The sequence below is a fragment of the Leopardus geoffroyi genome, chromosome A2, assembly GCF_018350155.1.
Source record: "Leopardus geoffroyi isolate Oge1 chromosome A2, O.geoffroyi_Oge1_pat1.0, whole genome shotgun sequence".
Taxonomy (NCBI): domain Eukaryota; kingdom Metazoa; phylum Chordata; class Mammalia; order Carnivora; family Felidae; genus Leopardus; species Leopardus geoffroyi.
Window position 1 is genome coordinate 150303780 of NC_059331.1, and position 17463 is coordinate 150321242.

At 43.8% G+C, this 17463-nt stretch overlaps 1 protein-coding gene across 2 annotated transcripts in view; it reads left to right on the forward strand.

Annotated features, from left to right (window-relative positions):
• Positions 1–17463, forward strand: part of LRGUK (leucine rich repeats and guanylate kinase domain containing) — a 108759-nt gene that overhangs the window by 66648 nt on the left and 24648 nt on the right. Inside the window, exon 16 of one of the 2 annotated variants that reach the window (XM_045495684.1) lies at positions 2378–6938. In XM_045495684.1, the coding sequence (XP_045351640.1) occupies positions 2378–4557 (2180 nt within the window). In that variant the 3' untranslated portion in view covers positions 4558–6938. Of the gene's footprint in view, positions 1–2377; positions 6939–16562; positions 16703–17463 lie in introns of those variants that run through there. The other variant, XM_045495685.1, reaches the window with a different exon arrangement.

Here is a 17463-nt window from a genome sequence, read left to right on the forward strand (position 1 = left end):
GTATTCAAAATTTTGCCAGTGATCATTAATTTGATTAGAGAAATCACTCCGAACTCCCATTTCTTTTTTTTAGATTTATTTATTTTGAGAGAGAGAGAGCAAGCAAGCAGAGAGAGGGGCGGAGATGCTGTCAGTGCAAAGCCCGACAGGGGGTTGGTTCTCATGAGTATGAGATTGTGACCTGAGCCAAAATCAGTAGCCGGATGCTCAACTGACTGAGCCACCCAGGTGCCCCGAATTCCCATTTCTAAAAAACAAAGCCAGCTACGTAAAATATTACGGAATATTTTAGAATTTGCTGAGGTTTTTCCCAGTTAGCTTAGACTGTCTTTATGTTAGACTCCAGTACAAATAGAAATTTGGTGGCCAATGGCATTTTTTTCAAGGAAGCAGGAATCCTGTATCATACCAGTTGAAAAATATTTTTAGATATTCGGAATAATACATTGCTTCTCCATTAGATACACGTACAAAATAGTAACTTGAGCTACAGAGTGATTATAAAACCTCAAGATATTGAGATATACCATTAATTAGAAATGTTTATCAACCTTGGTACAGATGATCTTCTTTTCCCCATAGTAATTCACATAATACTCATTTCTAAAGCATGAAGACTAAAAAAATCCTGAGCAAACAATACAGTTTTTATAAAAAGAAAAAACTCACTCTATTCACATTTCAGTATCAGGGATGTCTTTCCCCTCCGTTTGTCTTTATACAACCTATTTCTGGAATATTTATTTGGTGCTTCCAATAAAGCTTTTAAAAAGCCACCCTGAGTTCTTGCTATAGAGATCATAAAATAAAATTATATTTGCAAATCATTATTCAGAATTCCGACTAATGATGGAGGAAAATGACGATGGTGATGATGAGTCAAACGGGGAAATTGAGCAATTTACTAGTCTGTAAGTGGTGCCTTTATCTCTAATAAAGAGCAGGGTATCATTTGCCAAATGATGTGAGTTGTTAAATTGTAAAAATGGGGGAAAAAATCCTTATATGTCTGATCCTGGGAAACCGGGAGGGCTTACAAATGGAAAGAGCCTTTAGCATTGGATTTTGTTGTTCTTACACCTTTCTGTTTTTTTAAATTACTTTTTTGTGGTAAAAAAAAAAAAACCCAAAACACATAAAATTAGCCATTTTAGCCATTTTAAGTGTATGACTTAATGGCCTCGACTACATGCACAATGTTTCATAACCACCATCATGGCTACCTGTTTCCAAAAGTTTTCATTCCTCCTGAACAGAAAGTCTATTCCCATTAAGCAATGACTCGTCTCCACCCCCTGGTAACCTCTAATCTGTTTCCGTCTCTGTGACTTTGCCAACTCTAGATATTTTCACTGTTCTTCTATTTTTTTTGACCTTGTTTCTTGACTAAATTTGTGTTTAACTTATGACTGTCATAAACTAGGGAGACGGGAATGATGAGCAGGGCAGCCCCACAGAAACCCCACCAAGAAGCAAGCTTTTCCTTGTCCCCACTCTTCCCCAGCCCCTCTCCACAGACAGTGTGGTTCAACTGGAGGCACAGGGTCCATGCCCAGACTAGGAGGTTCAGTGAGGGCCCAGAGGATTCCAAGCTGTCATCCTGCTTCTTGGAGGAGAGGGGAACAGTGGCCAGGAGCCTGGTTCGCTTCTGGGGATGGACCACCTGGGTGGCCTTGGAGGTCTGACTTGGTTTGCAGCCTCTGAGTATCAGGTCTCCCCCCAGAGTGAGCGGGGACTAGTTTCGTCAAAGCCGTTCCACACTGGTGTGCCACCTCTGACCAGTGGCCTTTCGGAGCCATGTCCTTGGGACCGGGCTAGGATGTTACAGGGGCCACCAGAATATGGCAGGGCTTCCGTCATAAGTAAGTGCCCGTCCAGCTTCCCGTGCCTCCTAGGTATTGGTAAACTGGCATCATTCTTCCTGGAGCTCAGTTTCCTGAAGGGGACTGCCATTAAACAAGGACACAAGCGGGACTTCACCCGGCTCAGATGTCCATCCTCTAGTTTCTACCCCCACAAGCAGCAGTGGCACGTAAGGTGGTGAAAATTTTAAATCCCATTCACTTAAAGATTGTTCTTGCCACTCTCAGCCCTGGATGTAAGGTTTGGTTCTGTGAATGAGCCTCTTTATGTTTATTTATTGAAGCTCATGATTTCGGTTGACTACGGTGGTTCCAAGTTCTAAGTAAGAGGAGTCTAGGCACCTAGTATCCCCAAGGGGAAGGCACGGTGACGGTGCTCCTGGATGTGTCATTTTATTCTTTCCAGGGGCCTATGCGCATCCGAGAAGGAAAAGATATTCTTTGTTCTTTCTAAAGCTGCATGGTTACTTAGTATGTGTTCAGATGCCTTTAGCTAACTTCTTTTTATATTAAAGCAGGAGCTGCCTCTAGCAAGAAGACCCCCTCTGGGGTGCCCGCCCACCTGGTCCCATCCCCAAGGCGCTTGGCAAAGCTGCAGGCGGATGGCCAGTTAACCGAGCATCACCCTGGAATGCAGATTCGTGCACAGGCCCCCGAAAATCAGAGCGCAGCTCCCTCCCAGGACCAAGGGCCGACTCAGGAGGGAGCCGCCCACCAAGTGCTCTCTCCCAGCAGCCGTGTCAGTGCCGAGCCTGCCCCGCAGGCCCGAGACTTATCCCCCGACCAGAGGGGAGGGGGTGTTCAACAATCGGATCCTTCTTCACAAATCGTAACTACGAATCTCCCTGAAAACGAGTCTCGGACATCTGAGGTGAAAGCAGGTAACATAGGGCAGGCTTCCATCACTCCTTCCCAAGGGCGCCCTGACCAGGGTCGGCACCCTGAGCCGTCTGCAGTGCACAGAGCTCCGCCAGACCAGGATGAGGAGTCAGGGGAGGCCGAGGGCACCCTCGCTCTCCCTCCGCCATCTGAGGCTCTACGGGAGTCCGACCCAACATCCCTCAGCCCCCAGAGAACCCAGGGTGAGGAAACTGAGTCAGCCAATCTGCCACCCGACGGTGCCCATCATGAGCCTCCAAGAGACCCTTCCCGCCCTAACGGGGCCAAAATACCGGGACCACCTCTGGAAGATTCTCAGCAACCTCCAGTGGAGGGATCCCCAAAGGCAGAATTTGTTCGGGTCAGCACTCCTTACCCAGAAGTGCCACATCCTCAGGACTCAACAGATATCGAACAGACCCAGGGCAGGGACAACCCAATGACTTTGCTCCCCAGAAGCCGGCTGGCTCCTACTAGGCTGCCCCAGCCTCAGGTCCTCGCCCCGCTCCAGAGTCGGAGGCCCACACCCAGACTGCTCTCACCCAGCAGGGAGGAAGCTTTCGGAACAGCCTCAGACCAAACCGTGACTCCCTCGTCGAGGCCTCCACTAGCTCAGGAAGGAGACCCCAGTAAACTTCCTCCCATCAGCCCTCCTCATTCCAAACCACCACAAAGTCTGAGTCCCCATCAGGACCACAGTCCTCAGCAAGTCCAGGAAGAAAAGGTCAGGGAGGTGAAACTCCCTCTTATCAGTCCCCCCGTCCAGGAGCATGCACCGCAGCCCGCCCCCGATCCCCCCGAGCAAGAGGGGACTCGGGTGGTTAGGCTCCCGCACATTCCCACCCCCTTCTCCGAACAGCAGCTGCCGCACAACACGGGGGCTCACCGTGATTTGAGGCCTGCAAAGGAAAGGCAGGCCCCCAAAGCAGGCCGCTCCTCCAGCAAGAAGATTTCAGATGTGCAGGCCTTACCCCCAAACCAAGAGCCGGTGCAGCGGACAGGAGCTAGGGAAAAAAAGCTCCCTATCCAAAGAGAGACAATTAAAGGACCAGGGCATCCGAAAAAGGTACCACCTAGAAGCCATCAGACAGCCTTGCAGCCAGAATCCCAGAGTAAGCCGACTCCCCCAAAGGTACCCCATCACCCTAACCCTAGCCCTCCTCAGAGTCCTCAGGGGACCCAGAGAAGAAAAGTCAACGTGCCAGAAATTCCTGAGCCACCCCACACTGAACCATTGCCTACGGATCCCCAGTTCCAAGAAGAGAAACAAGGAAAGGTGCATTATTCCAGGGAAAAGGCCCGTGCCAGCCTCCCCCCAGATGACCTGGTTCAAAAGGTAGCTGGGTCCAAAAAAGGGCCATCCTTGAAAAAGCATTCTGAAGGATCATCTCAAAGAAATAAAGCCACCCTCAGGGGCAGGCAACTGCACAGGGGTCCTCTCCGGAGTGCAATGTCCTCTGTAGAGTCAAGACCAGATGATCCTGCTCCTAGGGAGCATCCAGGGAGAAGAGAAGAGGTTCATACGAGGGGAAGATTTCAGAAGAGAGAATTGTCTTTGGACTCCCCAGAGCAGGCCCCCACCCAACAGCCTGTCAGAGAGACCCAAGCCCATCGAAGGCCCAGTCAGACCAGAGAGAGTTCTGTCCAAAGGGATGGTGCCTCCAGGCGGCAAGCCAAGGAGAAACACACCGAGAAACACGGGGGAGCACCCAAGGACAGAAGCTCTGCCGCAGCCCAGAATCAGGTGTCTGCCGAGGAGCCGGGCAGCCGGAAGGGGAGGCTGCGAGCTCGGGGCAGCCAGAGCAGCAAGGTTTAAGCCATCCCCGGAGCCGCTCAGTAAGCGTGGGGGTGGGCTCCAGCACCGTCCCAGCCACTGGGTTCTTAGTCTGTGCGTTTCTGTGCCTTTCCTGTGGCTTGCCGTTGTAGTCCGGAAGGGCAGCCCCTAGAGTGGGAACCACCGGCCAGTCGTGTCCCTGTGCCAGCTGGAGAGCTGGTCCTGAAGGTTAGGGTCAGCGGGGAGCCCTTGTGTCTACACTCCTATGAACTCCAGTATGCGTGCCGACTCTGGCTGAAGCAATGTCGTGTGGCCATTACGTTTTGTGTTACTCATTAGGAAACTTCACTTCTAGATGAGAACATTCTCACATGCCGCTTGCATATTCGAGGGGTCCGGGAGGAGAGCTCCGAGAAAGGGAGCCTTCGCAGTTTCTGGGTCTTTGTCACTTCCGCAAAGATTCCAAACCCACAGTTAATTTGTGAGCGTCTTTGAAAGGGCAGAGGGGCAAGTTCTTTACGCACATGACACCGTGATTGATGAGAGCTTCAGATTTGCGTTGTCTTGGGTTACCTGAAACTTACTTTTGCTTGAAATGTATTTCAAAATGAATACCTTCCTTCTCTCCCCGAACAGGAACCTCATGTAAATTAGCCCCTGCCTTCATTATGCCAAACCACCCGGTTGAATCAGTTAAAAGGGTTCCTGGGGAGAAGATTCAGGGGAATCACTTTTTCTTTAACGACTCATACCATCAGCAAGGGACAGGAATCCAGCCTGAGCCAGCTTACGGGAATCTACTGGAAGGGAGTGGAAAATCTCGTACCAGCAGACCGTGGGGAGAACGGAGGTGCACCAGAGCCTCCGAGTGGGGACAAGTTATCGAACAACCCGGACTCCTGTCATCTCCAGTATTTTCTGTCACCGACTGGACTCTCGTCATTTCTCATTTCTGTTTCATGGCTGGGAACATAGCTGCCAATACCTCTCAAATTTTACATCTGGTTTTACATCTGGCAGCTCCCACTACTAGAAAAGGATTAATTTACATGTTCCTTAATCCTGAAATTTAAAAAAAATTCAGCGAAAGACAGATGGGCCTGGCTTGAATTAAATTAAATATTCTTAAATTAATCTACTCTGGCCAGAGACAGGGTCACATACATGTAACCGTCAGGCACTCCCGCCCCCTGTCAGGTATACGGAGGCTACGTTCCCAGAAGACGGTAATTGCGACCAAAGCAGCCAACCCAAGGTTTAGCTCCTAAAAAGTTGCAAAGATATTTAATGAGCGCTTACTATGTGTGTAGCAGCATCCTAAACTGTGTTTGGCATCCTGTATTTAGAAAATACAAAAATTTGAGGACTAAATGCCTGTAGAAATGGTTCTTATCATATACACGAGGTACGTGTCCACACTGTCGTATGCACGCCAAATATTATTTCAAGTTCAGGAGAGGACATTGATATTTTTAAAATCCAGGATGCAGAAATCCTCTTGGAAAAGCCTCTGTTATACCAATGATTACCATTTGATTTATCTGGTTTGTCAAAGATGACAGTAATAAGGAATTTTTTTAATACGTCATAACTTTTATTTAGTTCAGTTATCCAAAATGTTGATTGAGCATCTACTATGTGCCAGACACGATGATAGTTGCTAGACATAGTGGGATGATAAGGACACTTCAAGGAGCTCTTTTGTCAAGGGAGACCTAAGAGGGTCAATTACAACACCATGTGATCAGGACACTAGGAGGCCTCGCAGCCTGCTGGGCTAGGTTTAGGGTCCAATAGACAGGCAAACCCATTTATTAACTTTTCCAGAATGGCATAAGGATATCAAGAAAGGACACTGGATTCAGCCTGGGACGTGAGAATTGGATCAGAAAACACTTCCAAGAGGAGGTCCTCTTTCAGCTAAGTCATCAAGGTTGCAAAATTAGACTGATGGGACAGAGTGGTGGTTTCTTAGAAGAGGGAACAGCGTGTGCTTAAGCATGGTGGTAAGAGCAGGCACAGCGTTTCTTGTAAGGACCTGGATGTCAGGAGAGCGGCAGATATTGGTAGATCCAAAGGGCATTTTGCGCCATGCTAACGAGCTTGGAAACTTGATCTTCTAACAAGGGGGAGCCATTGAATAGTTAAATTTTTATCTTAGAGGCATGTGTCTAGACTTGGTATAGAGGATAAATTTAAGGTAGTCAATACAGAGGGTAGGAAGCATGGCTGGGAAGCTATTGCAATAGTCCTAACAGGGTGGTAAGGGCCTGAAATAAGGCACTGTGGCAGGAATGGACAGATTGAGGAAGTATTTGGATTGGACCCAGGAGGAGGACAGATGGTAAAAGGGAGGTAGAAAATAAGGATAATTACCCCCTTTTTTTTTTTTCAACATTTATTTATTTTTGGGACAGAGAGAGACAGAGCATGAACGGGGGAGGGGCAGAGAGAGAGGGAGACACAGAATCGGAAACAGGCTCCAGGCTCTGAGCCATCAGCCCAGAGCCCGACGTGGGGCTCGAACTCACGGACCGTGAGATCGTGACCTGGCTGAAGTCGGACGCTTAACCAACTGCGCCACCCAGGCGCCCCTAATTACCCCTTTTTAATGAGCTGTAACTGGGGCATTTCAGAGACACCCACCAATAACTCACTTAGGTGAGAACTTGAGAAAAATACTAGGTTTCCTCCGTGGGCAACTGGTTCTGAGTCTCCTTAAGCATTTGGGGTTGCATTTTTTTTCTTATTTTTTTTAATCTTTATTTATTTTTGAGAGAGAGACAGAGTGTGAGCAGGGGAGGAGCAGAGAGAGAGGGAGACACAGAATCCAAAGCAGGCTCCAGGCTCCGAGCTGTCAGCACAGAGCCCAACACGGGGCTCCAACTCACGAATCGTGAGATCATAATCTGAGCCGAAGTCGGACGCTCAACCGCCTGAGCCACCCAGGAGCCCCTGGGGTTGCATTTTTATTAGTGTTCTAAAGGGAAATGAGAAGCCAAGTTTCCCTTTGTTTGACTTACAGGCAGCTCTAGCTCCCTTCGCGGGGTTCATGATGGTTTAAGTTTTGTGTTTTGTTAGTATATAAAAGTGTCCCAGTTCAGTGCAGCTGGGCAGCATTGCGTTTGTAGTCCGAGGAAGGGAGTCAAGAAGATCATCAACTCCTCCGTGGTGAGCGGTTTTTACTGCGTGTATTGACTTTCTGAGTGTAATGGAAACCTCTGGTTTTAAGTTGTCTAAGAATTGTCATGTTCCGTCTACATTTACAGAGCTCATATCACTTCTATTTGCTATATTCCTTGGCAAAATGATCTCTGGGAAAACAAAAGCATCGCAAGCATCAGTCACTATTAGTTAATACAATCTTTAGCTTTTTCAGGGAAGTCTGGCACCTAGTATTCAGATCAACAGAGATAATAGTTCCATTGGGCATAAGAACCATCTGCGACTATGTAAGGAACTAAATCAGTTATTTTCAAGCCTCAAAAGAGAATTGGGCAAAGGGTATGACTGGGTAGTTCACAAAAGAGGAAAGAAAAATGGCCAAAATATATGTCAAAAAGTATGTAACTTCCACTCCTTCTAGAAGTTAAAACAAAATTTTTGGGGAATACCAAACTGGCAAAGATGGAAAGCAAATTAATGCCTGTTCTTGGTGAAGTACAGGGTAAACACACTTTCCATATCATCACGGAGAAAGTAAATGGGTGCAACTTTTTGGGGGGCCGTTTTACAATATCTGTCAGAGCCTTTAATTTTTTTTAATGTTTATTTTTGAGAGAGAGAGACAGACAGCATGTGAATGGGGGATGGGTAGAGAGAGGGAGACACAGAATCTGAAGCAGGCTGCAGGCTCTGAGCTGTCAGCACAGAGCCTGATGCGGGGCCCAAACTTGCAAACTATGAGATCATGACCTGAGCCAAAGTCGGGACACTTAACCAATTGAGCCACCCCGGCGCCCCTCAGAGCCTTTAAATTTTGACTGTCTTTAACTTCGTAATTCTAATCTAAGACTTACCATCAGGAAGAAATTGATGTAGAAGCATCGTTAATGTCTTTATAATGAGATCTGGAAATAGTCTTTATACTAAAATCTGGAAATAGTCTAGTCATTTGAGATTTGTAAAAATAAGTTATGGAAAAAAGTTCTGGAATAGCCTTATGCGAGGATGCTATTTGCCATCATAATCATGTTGTAGAAGAATATAGAGAAGAGTGCAATATTTGTTCCAAGATTACGGAGAAAGTAGGTTAAGGAGGTATAGCCAGTATGGTTCCAGTTGTTGGCTCTGGGTTGTTGGATTAGTGGTCATCTTTATTTTCTCATTTATGCTGTTTACTATTTTCTAAATTGTCTATGAACCTGTGTTTATTCGGAAAAGGTTATATAGATTTAAATTCACACATATGAAAATCTGTCGTGTGAAATAGCAACCTTATGTTCTATTTCAATCTGGCGTAATGAAGAACTTTCTAGAAGTTAGAAGTCATGTGCAAAGGAACAAATAGGCTTTCTCTAGAACTTACGGGCTCTGTGCTGGGAATTGTACAGGAAGCCTCCATATGTTGGTTGATTAGTTGCACTGGATAAAATCTAAGGTTCCCTTTTTGATATGATCCATTTACTACAACTGGCTCTTCTGGCTGGCTCTGAAGAACCCAGCAGTCTCTCTTATTGAATACAGGGCTTACTACTAGGAAATCACACACAGTTAGTACTCATTAGAACAGTGGCTTTCAAACTTTCAGATCCAAAATCCATAACCGGGAATAGATTTTACAATATCACGACCTACACACAGACGCACGTAGGAGACAGAAATATAAAACATCCTCACTACAGTGATACACCCTGATATTTTCTGTTCTCCTCAGTCTTCACTTTTCAAACTGCTGGTCATACGTAACCTACTAAATAGATTCTATATTCAGGCTGCAACCTGCACTTTGAAAACCCTGAGGTCTCTGGAGCTCTGCTCCGCTGCTGTTCCTGGAGGCTGTTAACCAGATGCTTCCCCGTGAAGTGGGATGGGTTGACATGATTTCTGCGGAATTCTCTCTGGGGCAATAGCAAGGATCCAGTGTATTGGCAGTTTTGGTCTTTGTCAGTGGTAGGCCCCAGAGAAAATGTTATCCAAACTTCATGTGCAAAAAAATAAATTCTTAGGTAAAGTTTAAAAAAAAAAAACCTCCAAAAAACTCTCGATCAATAGTGTTTTCTGCACTAAGTACTTAGCTGACTCCCTTTCCTTTTGCTCCATGACAACCCTGAAATCATCTTGTTAACATAAAAGATGCCCCGAATTCCACTTTAGATAATTGCACTATTTATATACTACCTAGCACGATGTGTTCATAAATGAATTTAATTAATAGCTTAGTTCAATGTGAAAGACATAATTCTGGAAATCACTTTTCTTTATTGACCAGACATTCAAAAAAGAGGAGAAAAGCCTAACCATTTCTTTGTGTTGATGATAGATCAATGATGTCAGACCACCAAATCTGGTTTTGAGAGTGCAGGAAAGATAAGCAAAAGCTGGAGGCCTTTTTTTTTTTTTTTTTTTTTTTTTAAGTTTGTAACCTTAGGAATTCATAAATCGACACTAGCAGTCAATCGTTGGAAATTCCATCACTAATACAATCTAGCGTTGTGACCTTGGGCAAGTTACAAAGTTCTCATGTAGGGACAGTAACGTTACCTACCTCAAGATTATTGTGGGGATTGAATGAGTTCATATATTGAAAACCAACGTCTGGCATATAGTAAGAGTGTGTATGAGTGTTAGTGTTATCATGGAAGCGGGAAGAACATTTTAAGTAGCATTTTATCATGAATTGGATTTAACAACACTGTTCAAAGTAGGCAGAAATATTTGGCAAAAAGGATGGTCTTCTCTGAAAATCCTTTAAAAAAAAAAACTTTAAACAACCTTGATCGAATTAAGGAGCTTAAACAGAATTAGAATAATATTGGGAAGAAGCAAAATGTAACAGATCAAGAGATTCATGGGCGTTAACACACAGCTTGGAGAAGTGAGTTGAGGGAAACACCAGTTCTGAGTTTATTATGAAATTTACTTGTGATACACACATGAAACACTTTTCATAACACCTGGCCCATCGTACATGCTCAATAAATGTTTTTTTTTCATATCAGATATGAACTTTAAAAAAAAAACTTTATTGTCAAATTAGCTTCCATACAACACCCACTGCTAATAAATGTTATTTATTATCTTTACTATTGTTATTTCCTTGTTGGTAAAATCAAAGCCATTTATATTCTATGTTTCAGTTTGGTTAGACAGTAAATGCTGTCATGTTATTTGACTCAGAAATGGACTACCAGACTGTAGGCGTTTTGTTTGCCTTTTGTAGTGGGTTGAGACAAAGACTGACTTCTACAAGCTACTGCATCCAAAGACCTTCAGTTTCCATGGACAAAGAAAAGTAAAGTGAAGAAACCCCTCCCCCCCAAAAAAAGTCTTTCCTAGAGGAATTGACCAATGAAGTAACATCTTTGAAAGAGTTGTTCTTCAAGGATGAGCCTTCAGGAAGTACCTCGCACTTAACAGGAGCTGGAGCATGGAGTTGGGTGGAAGTCCCATCACCAGCCTCATCATCAAACATCATACTTAAAGGAGAAGAAGTCTTTCCTGTGTATTCAAGCTCCCTGAAGGTTTCTTTCCTATTTCCTGATTCTCCTTCCTCTTGCCCAAACGCTATACACATGCAGATCTTATGTATCATGTTTCCACTCTTGAAACTTACCACAATAAACTCATCCAATAAAAACAAAACAAAAAAACCCTGGGGCATCTGGGTGGCTCAGTCGGTTGAGCACCCAACTTCAGCTCAGGTCATGATCTTGCTGTCTGTGGGTTCAAGCCCTGCGTCGGGCTCTGTGCTGACAGCTCGGAGCCTGGAGCCTGTTTCGGATTCTGTGTCTCCCTCTCTCTCTACCCCTCCCCCACTCATGCTCTGTCTGTCTCTCTCTCTGTCAAAAATAAATAAACATTAAAAAAATTAAAAAAAAAAAAAACAACCCTGAAATTCAGGGTACTATTGTCCTATGTTTTATTTTAAGTTTGTTTACTTACCTTTCAGTAAGCTCTACACCCAACGTGGAGCTCAAAACCTTGAGATCAAGAGTTCCATGCTCTTCCCACTGAGCCAGCCAGGCACCCCAGTTTTATGTTCTAATCAGGACATTCTAAATACAGGATGCAAGTACTGAGTCCATTAGTTCAGCTGTACTGAGGAGGTTTGAAAGTGTGAAGTTCAATGTAAGGAAACATTTTATTTTGTACCTCGTTCTCTCTGGGTGAGAATACACATTCACATACTTTGGTTTGTCCTGATACAGAAGCTGTTCCCTGTTTAAGTCACTGATTATTCCTTTGATTGGAAACTGAAGAAAAGAGCACTTGACTGTTAGAATATCTTAATAAGTATATTCATTTTACATGAACATTATTACTCTACTTCCTTAGACTGGGATGGTAGCTTCCTACTATAAAACCTTATTTTGCTATGGAAAATTATTATGGGTACCGTGTGAAATGACTTTCTGTTGGTTGCTTTTATTCCTTTCTTGGAAGCACAGATAGACAAGACTTTCAAGATTTAATTCTGTCCTAGAAAAATCGCTTTTTTCAGAACATTTACTTTTGTGATAATACTTCCTAATGAACTGAGATTTTCTTTAATTTTCCACTACAAATTATGTAACTGTCTCATTAAAAATAAATACTGCATCACAGGTTATTTTGCTTTAATTTGGTTTTGGCCTTTTTTATGGTTACATATTTACGTATTGAGACTGTTACAGTGATTTTACAAGTATTTATATTTTATGTATGTGTATGTATTTAATCATGGTAGGGATATATTATTCTTGTTAAAAAATACCCTCACTGTTACTAAATAAACATTTTTTTAAAACCAATTTGAGTGGGGGGAAAAGATGAATGATACTGAAATCTGGCTGAGAACTTTTGTTTGAAAATTAAAGCCTATTAGGGCACCTGGGTGGCTCAGTCGGTTAAGCGTCCAACTTCGGCTCAGGTCATGATCTCACGGTTCGTGAGTTCGAGCCCCGCGTCAGGCTCTGTGCTGTCAGCTCAGAGCCTGGAACCTGTTTCAGATTCTGTGTCTCCCTCTCTCTCTGCCCTTCCCCTGTTCATGCTCTGTCTCTGTCTCAAAAATAAATAAACATTAAAAACAATTTTTTTAGAAAGAAAAAGCCTATTTCCAAGACATACATTTCTTTTTTTTTTTTTAATTTTTTTTATGTTTATTCATTTTTGAGAGAGAGGGAGAGACAGAGTATGAACAGAGGAGGGGCAGAGAGAGAGGGAGACACAGAATCTGAAGCAGGCTCCAGGCTCTGAGGTGTCAGCACAGAGCCCGACGCGGGGCTCGAATCCACAAACCACAAGATCATGACCTGAGCCGAAGTCAGATGCTCAGCCAACTAAGCCACCCAGGCGCCCCTCCAAGACATGCATTTCTAATTGTTTCCAAAAGGAGACAAATTCTAGTGTTGATTCATTTTTTCCCCCAGGTCTCGTTTAAATGTTAAAACCTTTATAAAGTGTTTAGTCTCATATTTTTGAACAGGAAAAGGACTTAGTTGTTTTGCTTTATAAGTAATCTTATGAATGTAGAAAAATTGGCCATTAAAATAGGGATTTTTGTTTCTCAAAATATTCACTGTCTGATCCCCACATTCTAATTTTATTACTCTTGACATGGCTCTGTGCCAGTAATGTCAGATCATCAACATTTTTAATTTTCTCTTTTATGCAGTAAAAGCCCTTGTTTAGTCTATGTGATGATATGATACTAAATATATACTCAAAATGCTTTATTCTGAGGTACATGGCTCCCATCGCATTTGTTATTTAGGTTGGATTCTATGCTTCTTTTAAAATTTATGCAAATTATTTTAATTCACTTGACTGCAAAGGGATAGAAGTCTAAATACAAGGCCTAAGCCACTTAGAATTAATTTGAGATGTACTTCTGGTTGTTCCGGGTAATTCATTTATATTTTCCTGCATTTAATAATGATACTAATCCATAAAATAACTTTAAAATCTGTCATGCATCATTGAATTCAGTTGTGCTTCATTGTAGGTGTTAAAATTAACCTTTATACTGAAGAACTTGGTTGTTTTTATGGACTGTATATATAGATTTAATGTTGCCTCAAGGTTGTCTTTAATTTAGATACTTTGAGGAAGATTATGTTAAGAAGAGTTGTTGCAAGGTGTTATGACATTGGTAATATACACATATATATTAAATTGAGAAGCAGGATCTCTTAAGACATTAGAAACTCCTTTAAGAACTGTATGGAACTCTTCATTATAGGAGTTCCAAGTCATTAAAGTGGTGGCATTACAATGTAGTTTAATAGGAATGTAAACACATTATCGTTACCCAAAATGTTTTATTATTGAGAAACCATAGGGGCGCCTGGGTGGCGCAGTCGGTTGAGCGTCCGACTTCAGCCAGGTCACGATCTCGCGGTCCGTGAGTTCGAGCCCCGTGTCAGGCTCTGGGCTGATGGCTCAGAGCCTGGAGCCTGTTTCCGATTCTGTGTCTCCCTCTCTCTTTGCCCCTCCCCCGTTCATGCTCTGTCTCTCTCTGTCCCAAAAATAAATAAATAAATAAATAAAAAACGTTGAGAAACCATAAAGCCATTATATTGTTGAATTGTAGCTACATTGTATCATCGGATTGAACTTAACTTGTTCACACACCATAATACAGATTGCTTCCCTCTCAGAAAGGTAGAAAAAGGAACCCTGACACTAATACTGTATTTTGAGCAAGTGCCTGTGTGTATGTTGTGTGTATGTGTGTGTACACACTCTCGCACATACACACACACACACACATACATATCATAATTTTGTGGAAATTACCTCAATGAATATAGCTTCTATTTAATTTTTATCTTAACTTTTCTCAAATTCATCTGGTCTTTTCCACAATGCTCTCTTTCTTAGGGTCCCATCAGGGAACAAGCTCACTCGCTCTCTCTTTCTCTCTCTCTCTGGCTCTGGCTCTCTTTCTTTTAAATGAACACAGGATCCAACCTCTCCACCCCACTTTCTCCCTCTTGCTTCAGCCATGTCGATTTTTTTTTACTGTTATTCAATTATGTTAAGCACGCTTCTGGGTCCTTATACAAAGCACCTCTTTCTATGTGAGATGGTTTTGCCTCAGCTACTTGAATGCTTTTCCTGTGATTTTAGATCGCTGTCCAGATGTCGCTCCTCTAGAGAGGACTTCTGTGACCATCATGCCATCTCTCACTCTGTCCCCTTATCTGGCTTCCCATTGCTTCGTTGCACTTCTTAGCACCTGACATTATCTGATGTGTTATTTGTGTCCAATATTAGAATATAATTCCCACAGGTCAGGACCTTCTGTCTACTGTTATATCCCCAGCCTCCAGAGCGCTGTCGGGCACATGCTCAACAAATATGGATCGAACGGCTTTTCCATCATGAAGATTTAACGAAGAAGACGAATCCTTCTGGCATAGACTTGCTCATTCATTGCACCTCCTGAGTCTCTCTCTCACTCGAGGCAGGTGCTGGGGTGTGGACCTTGAGCGTCCCCTACGTGATTACTTGCACTCATCTGCAACAGCTTTTTCCTTATTTTATTGGCACACGATAGCCACACAATTTGGTAGGAGTTCGAGTTCAGATTCCATACCAGCATGCAACACGGGATCAGAGGCCTGATTTCCCCCAGGTGTTTCCACCCTCGGTCCAGGTGACACTGGTCCAGGCGAGACTCTCTGTCCGAGCACAGTCCCTGGGTCTGTGGGCCAAAACCTCCAGATGCCCCCTTTCCAGCTCCCCCCCTTATCAAAGAGCCCAGGTCTTCTGCTTCAAGAACACGGACTGGCCTCCCTCAGTCCCCAAAGCACTCCGACTTCTTGGCATTGATTCCCACTCTTCTGACTTGGGACCTTTACCTCCAGCACGAGGAAATTTTTCTTTCTTGGCTTCTCAGCTTCGCTATGTGTACAAAACAAGTCTCTTGTTACACATCATCTAGTGTTTTGTTGTCTCTGGGTGAGGAGAACTTCCCACGTCTGCTCAGAGCAGACGGTGGACATGTGGAAATCATTTATTTTAGGATTTTAAAAAAATTAATGCTTTTTCTTTTTTTTTTTTAAGTTTATTTTGAAAGAGAACAGGCCCAAGCTAGCATGAGTGGGGGAGGGGCAAAGAGGAAGGGAGAGAGAGAATCCCAAGCAGGCTCTGAGCTGTCAGCACAGAGCCCAACACGAGGCTCAATCTCATGAAGGGTGGGATCATGACCTGAGCCGAAACCAAGAGTCGAGACGCTTCACCAACTGGGCCACCCAGGTGCCCCTATTTTAGCATTTTTAAGGCAATGTTCCTGAAAGTTTTAATGTTTGTATATATCCAAAGGCACTTACACTAGGGCTCTCTATAGATGAATGGTAATAAAATTTTAGCTTTATATTCTAGGTCGCTGGACATTCTAATGTTGTAAAGGAAACTTTCAGCATTATTTATGAGTAAATTCTGTTAAGCAGTGACCACATCAGTATCCATTGCATTCTTTTTTTTAAGTTTCTTTTCAGCATTGCATGCTTTATTTTCTTCTAGCCCTTTAGAAGAATTTTGTTGAATGGAAAGTAATTATCAGTGTGACTTCTCAGTTACATATCTAGAAGGTATTGTATGAGCCAAGGTTTACTTCAATGCCCTTTATATGCCTGCATTGACGAGCACTAAGTATATTCCCGGGCACGTCTACTAGGTGCTGTGGCCTGACTTTATTATATTCAGTGATAACTATTACCTTGTTTTCTAAGACATATCTGTAATTATCTCACTTTTCAGGTTGAAATGCACAGACTTTCAATATTCGGTTTTGCGGTGTTTTAGACCCATCCAGAGATAAGGCATTTCTCTTCCTTCAGAAAGTTCCCTTCTCTTACTTCATGCCTTGGATTTTTAAACCTTGGTTCCTTCTCTCCCAGATGTGGAGACACCCCAGCTGAAATCTGAAGAGGCTTCTAGCAAGCTCACTGCCACCAGTTTGTGTGATTTCCTGGATGTTACAGACAGAAACTACTTTGTGAAACTGTGGGCCAAACTTTCAGCCAAAAAAACCCCAGTGGTAAGGAGGGGTGGAGGGGTGGAGGGGTGGAGGGGGCCGGGCCTCTACTGAACACTACACGGGTCGGGCCCGGAGGAGATTTGGCATTTTGAGACCAACTTTCGCCAAAGTTCTTCTCTGGTATTGGCTGAAGACCAATGTTTGGCCTCTTTCTACACTTGTGAGAATAGACGTGGGCTCTACAAAGGGCATCCAGTGTGGCTTTGGTGACTACCTTTCCCCAGCTTCCCAGGCAAAACTCAGCCCTCCTAGTTACAGGAATAGAAAAAGTGCTGCAACAGAATAAACGCGGTAAAATACGCATTTCGAGAGAAAATTCGCTTTCTTGTTGCGGTAAGTTTCTGAGTGTTGTCGTGCCAAGCCTTCAGAGCGAGCCCGCTCAGAGGCCATGGTGTAGAAGTTTGCAGCACACAAGCCCGTCATGTGACTCTGCCCCAGTTCAGTTCTTTGACAACTCAGAAAAATCTGTGTGTGGGGGAGTATGGAGTGCATTGTTGGCTCTGCATGGAAATTAGGTTGTGCTCATTTTCCACCTAATAGTTTCATAGGACAATCTGGGAATCTGAAGAGGCCTAGATCATGGCCACTGCCATCATCACCGATTCCACAGGACTTGGCTTTTGGTTGTCAGGTCCTACTTTGTTTTTCCTTAAGGCTAAAATGTTCTTCCTCTTCCTCTTTTTAGTGTTCGCTTATTTACTTTTGAGAGAGAGAGAGAGAGAGAGAGACAGAGAATCCCAAGCAGGCTGTATGTAGCACAG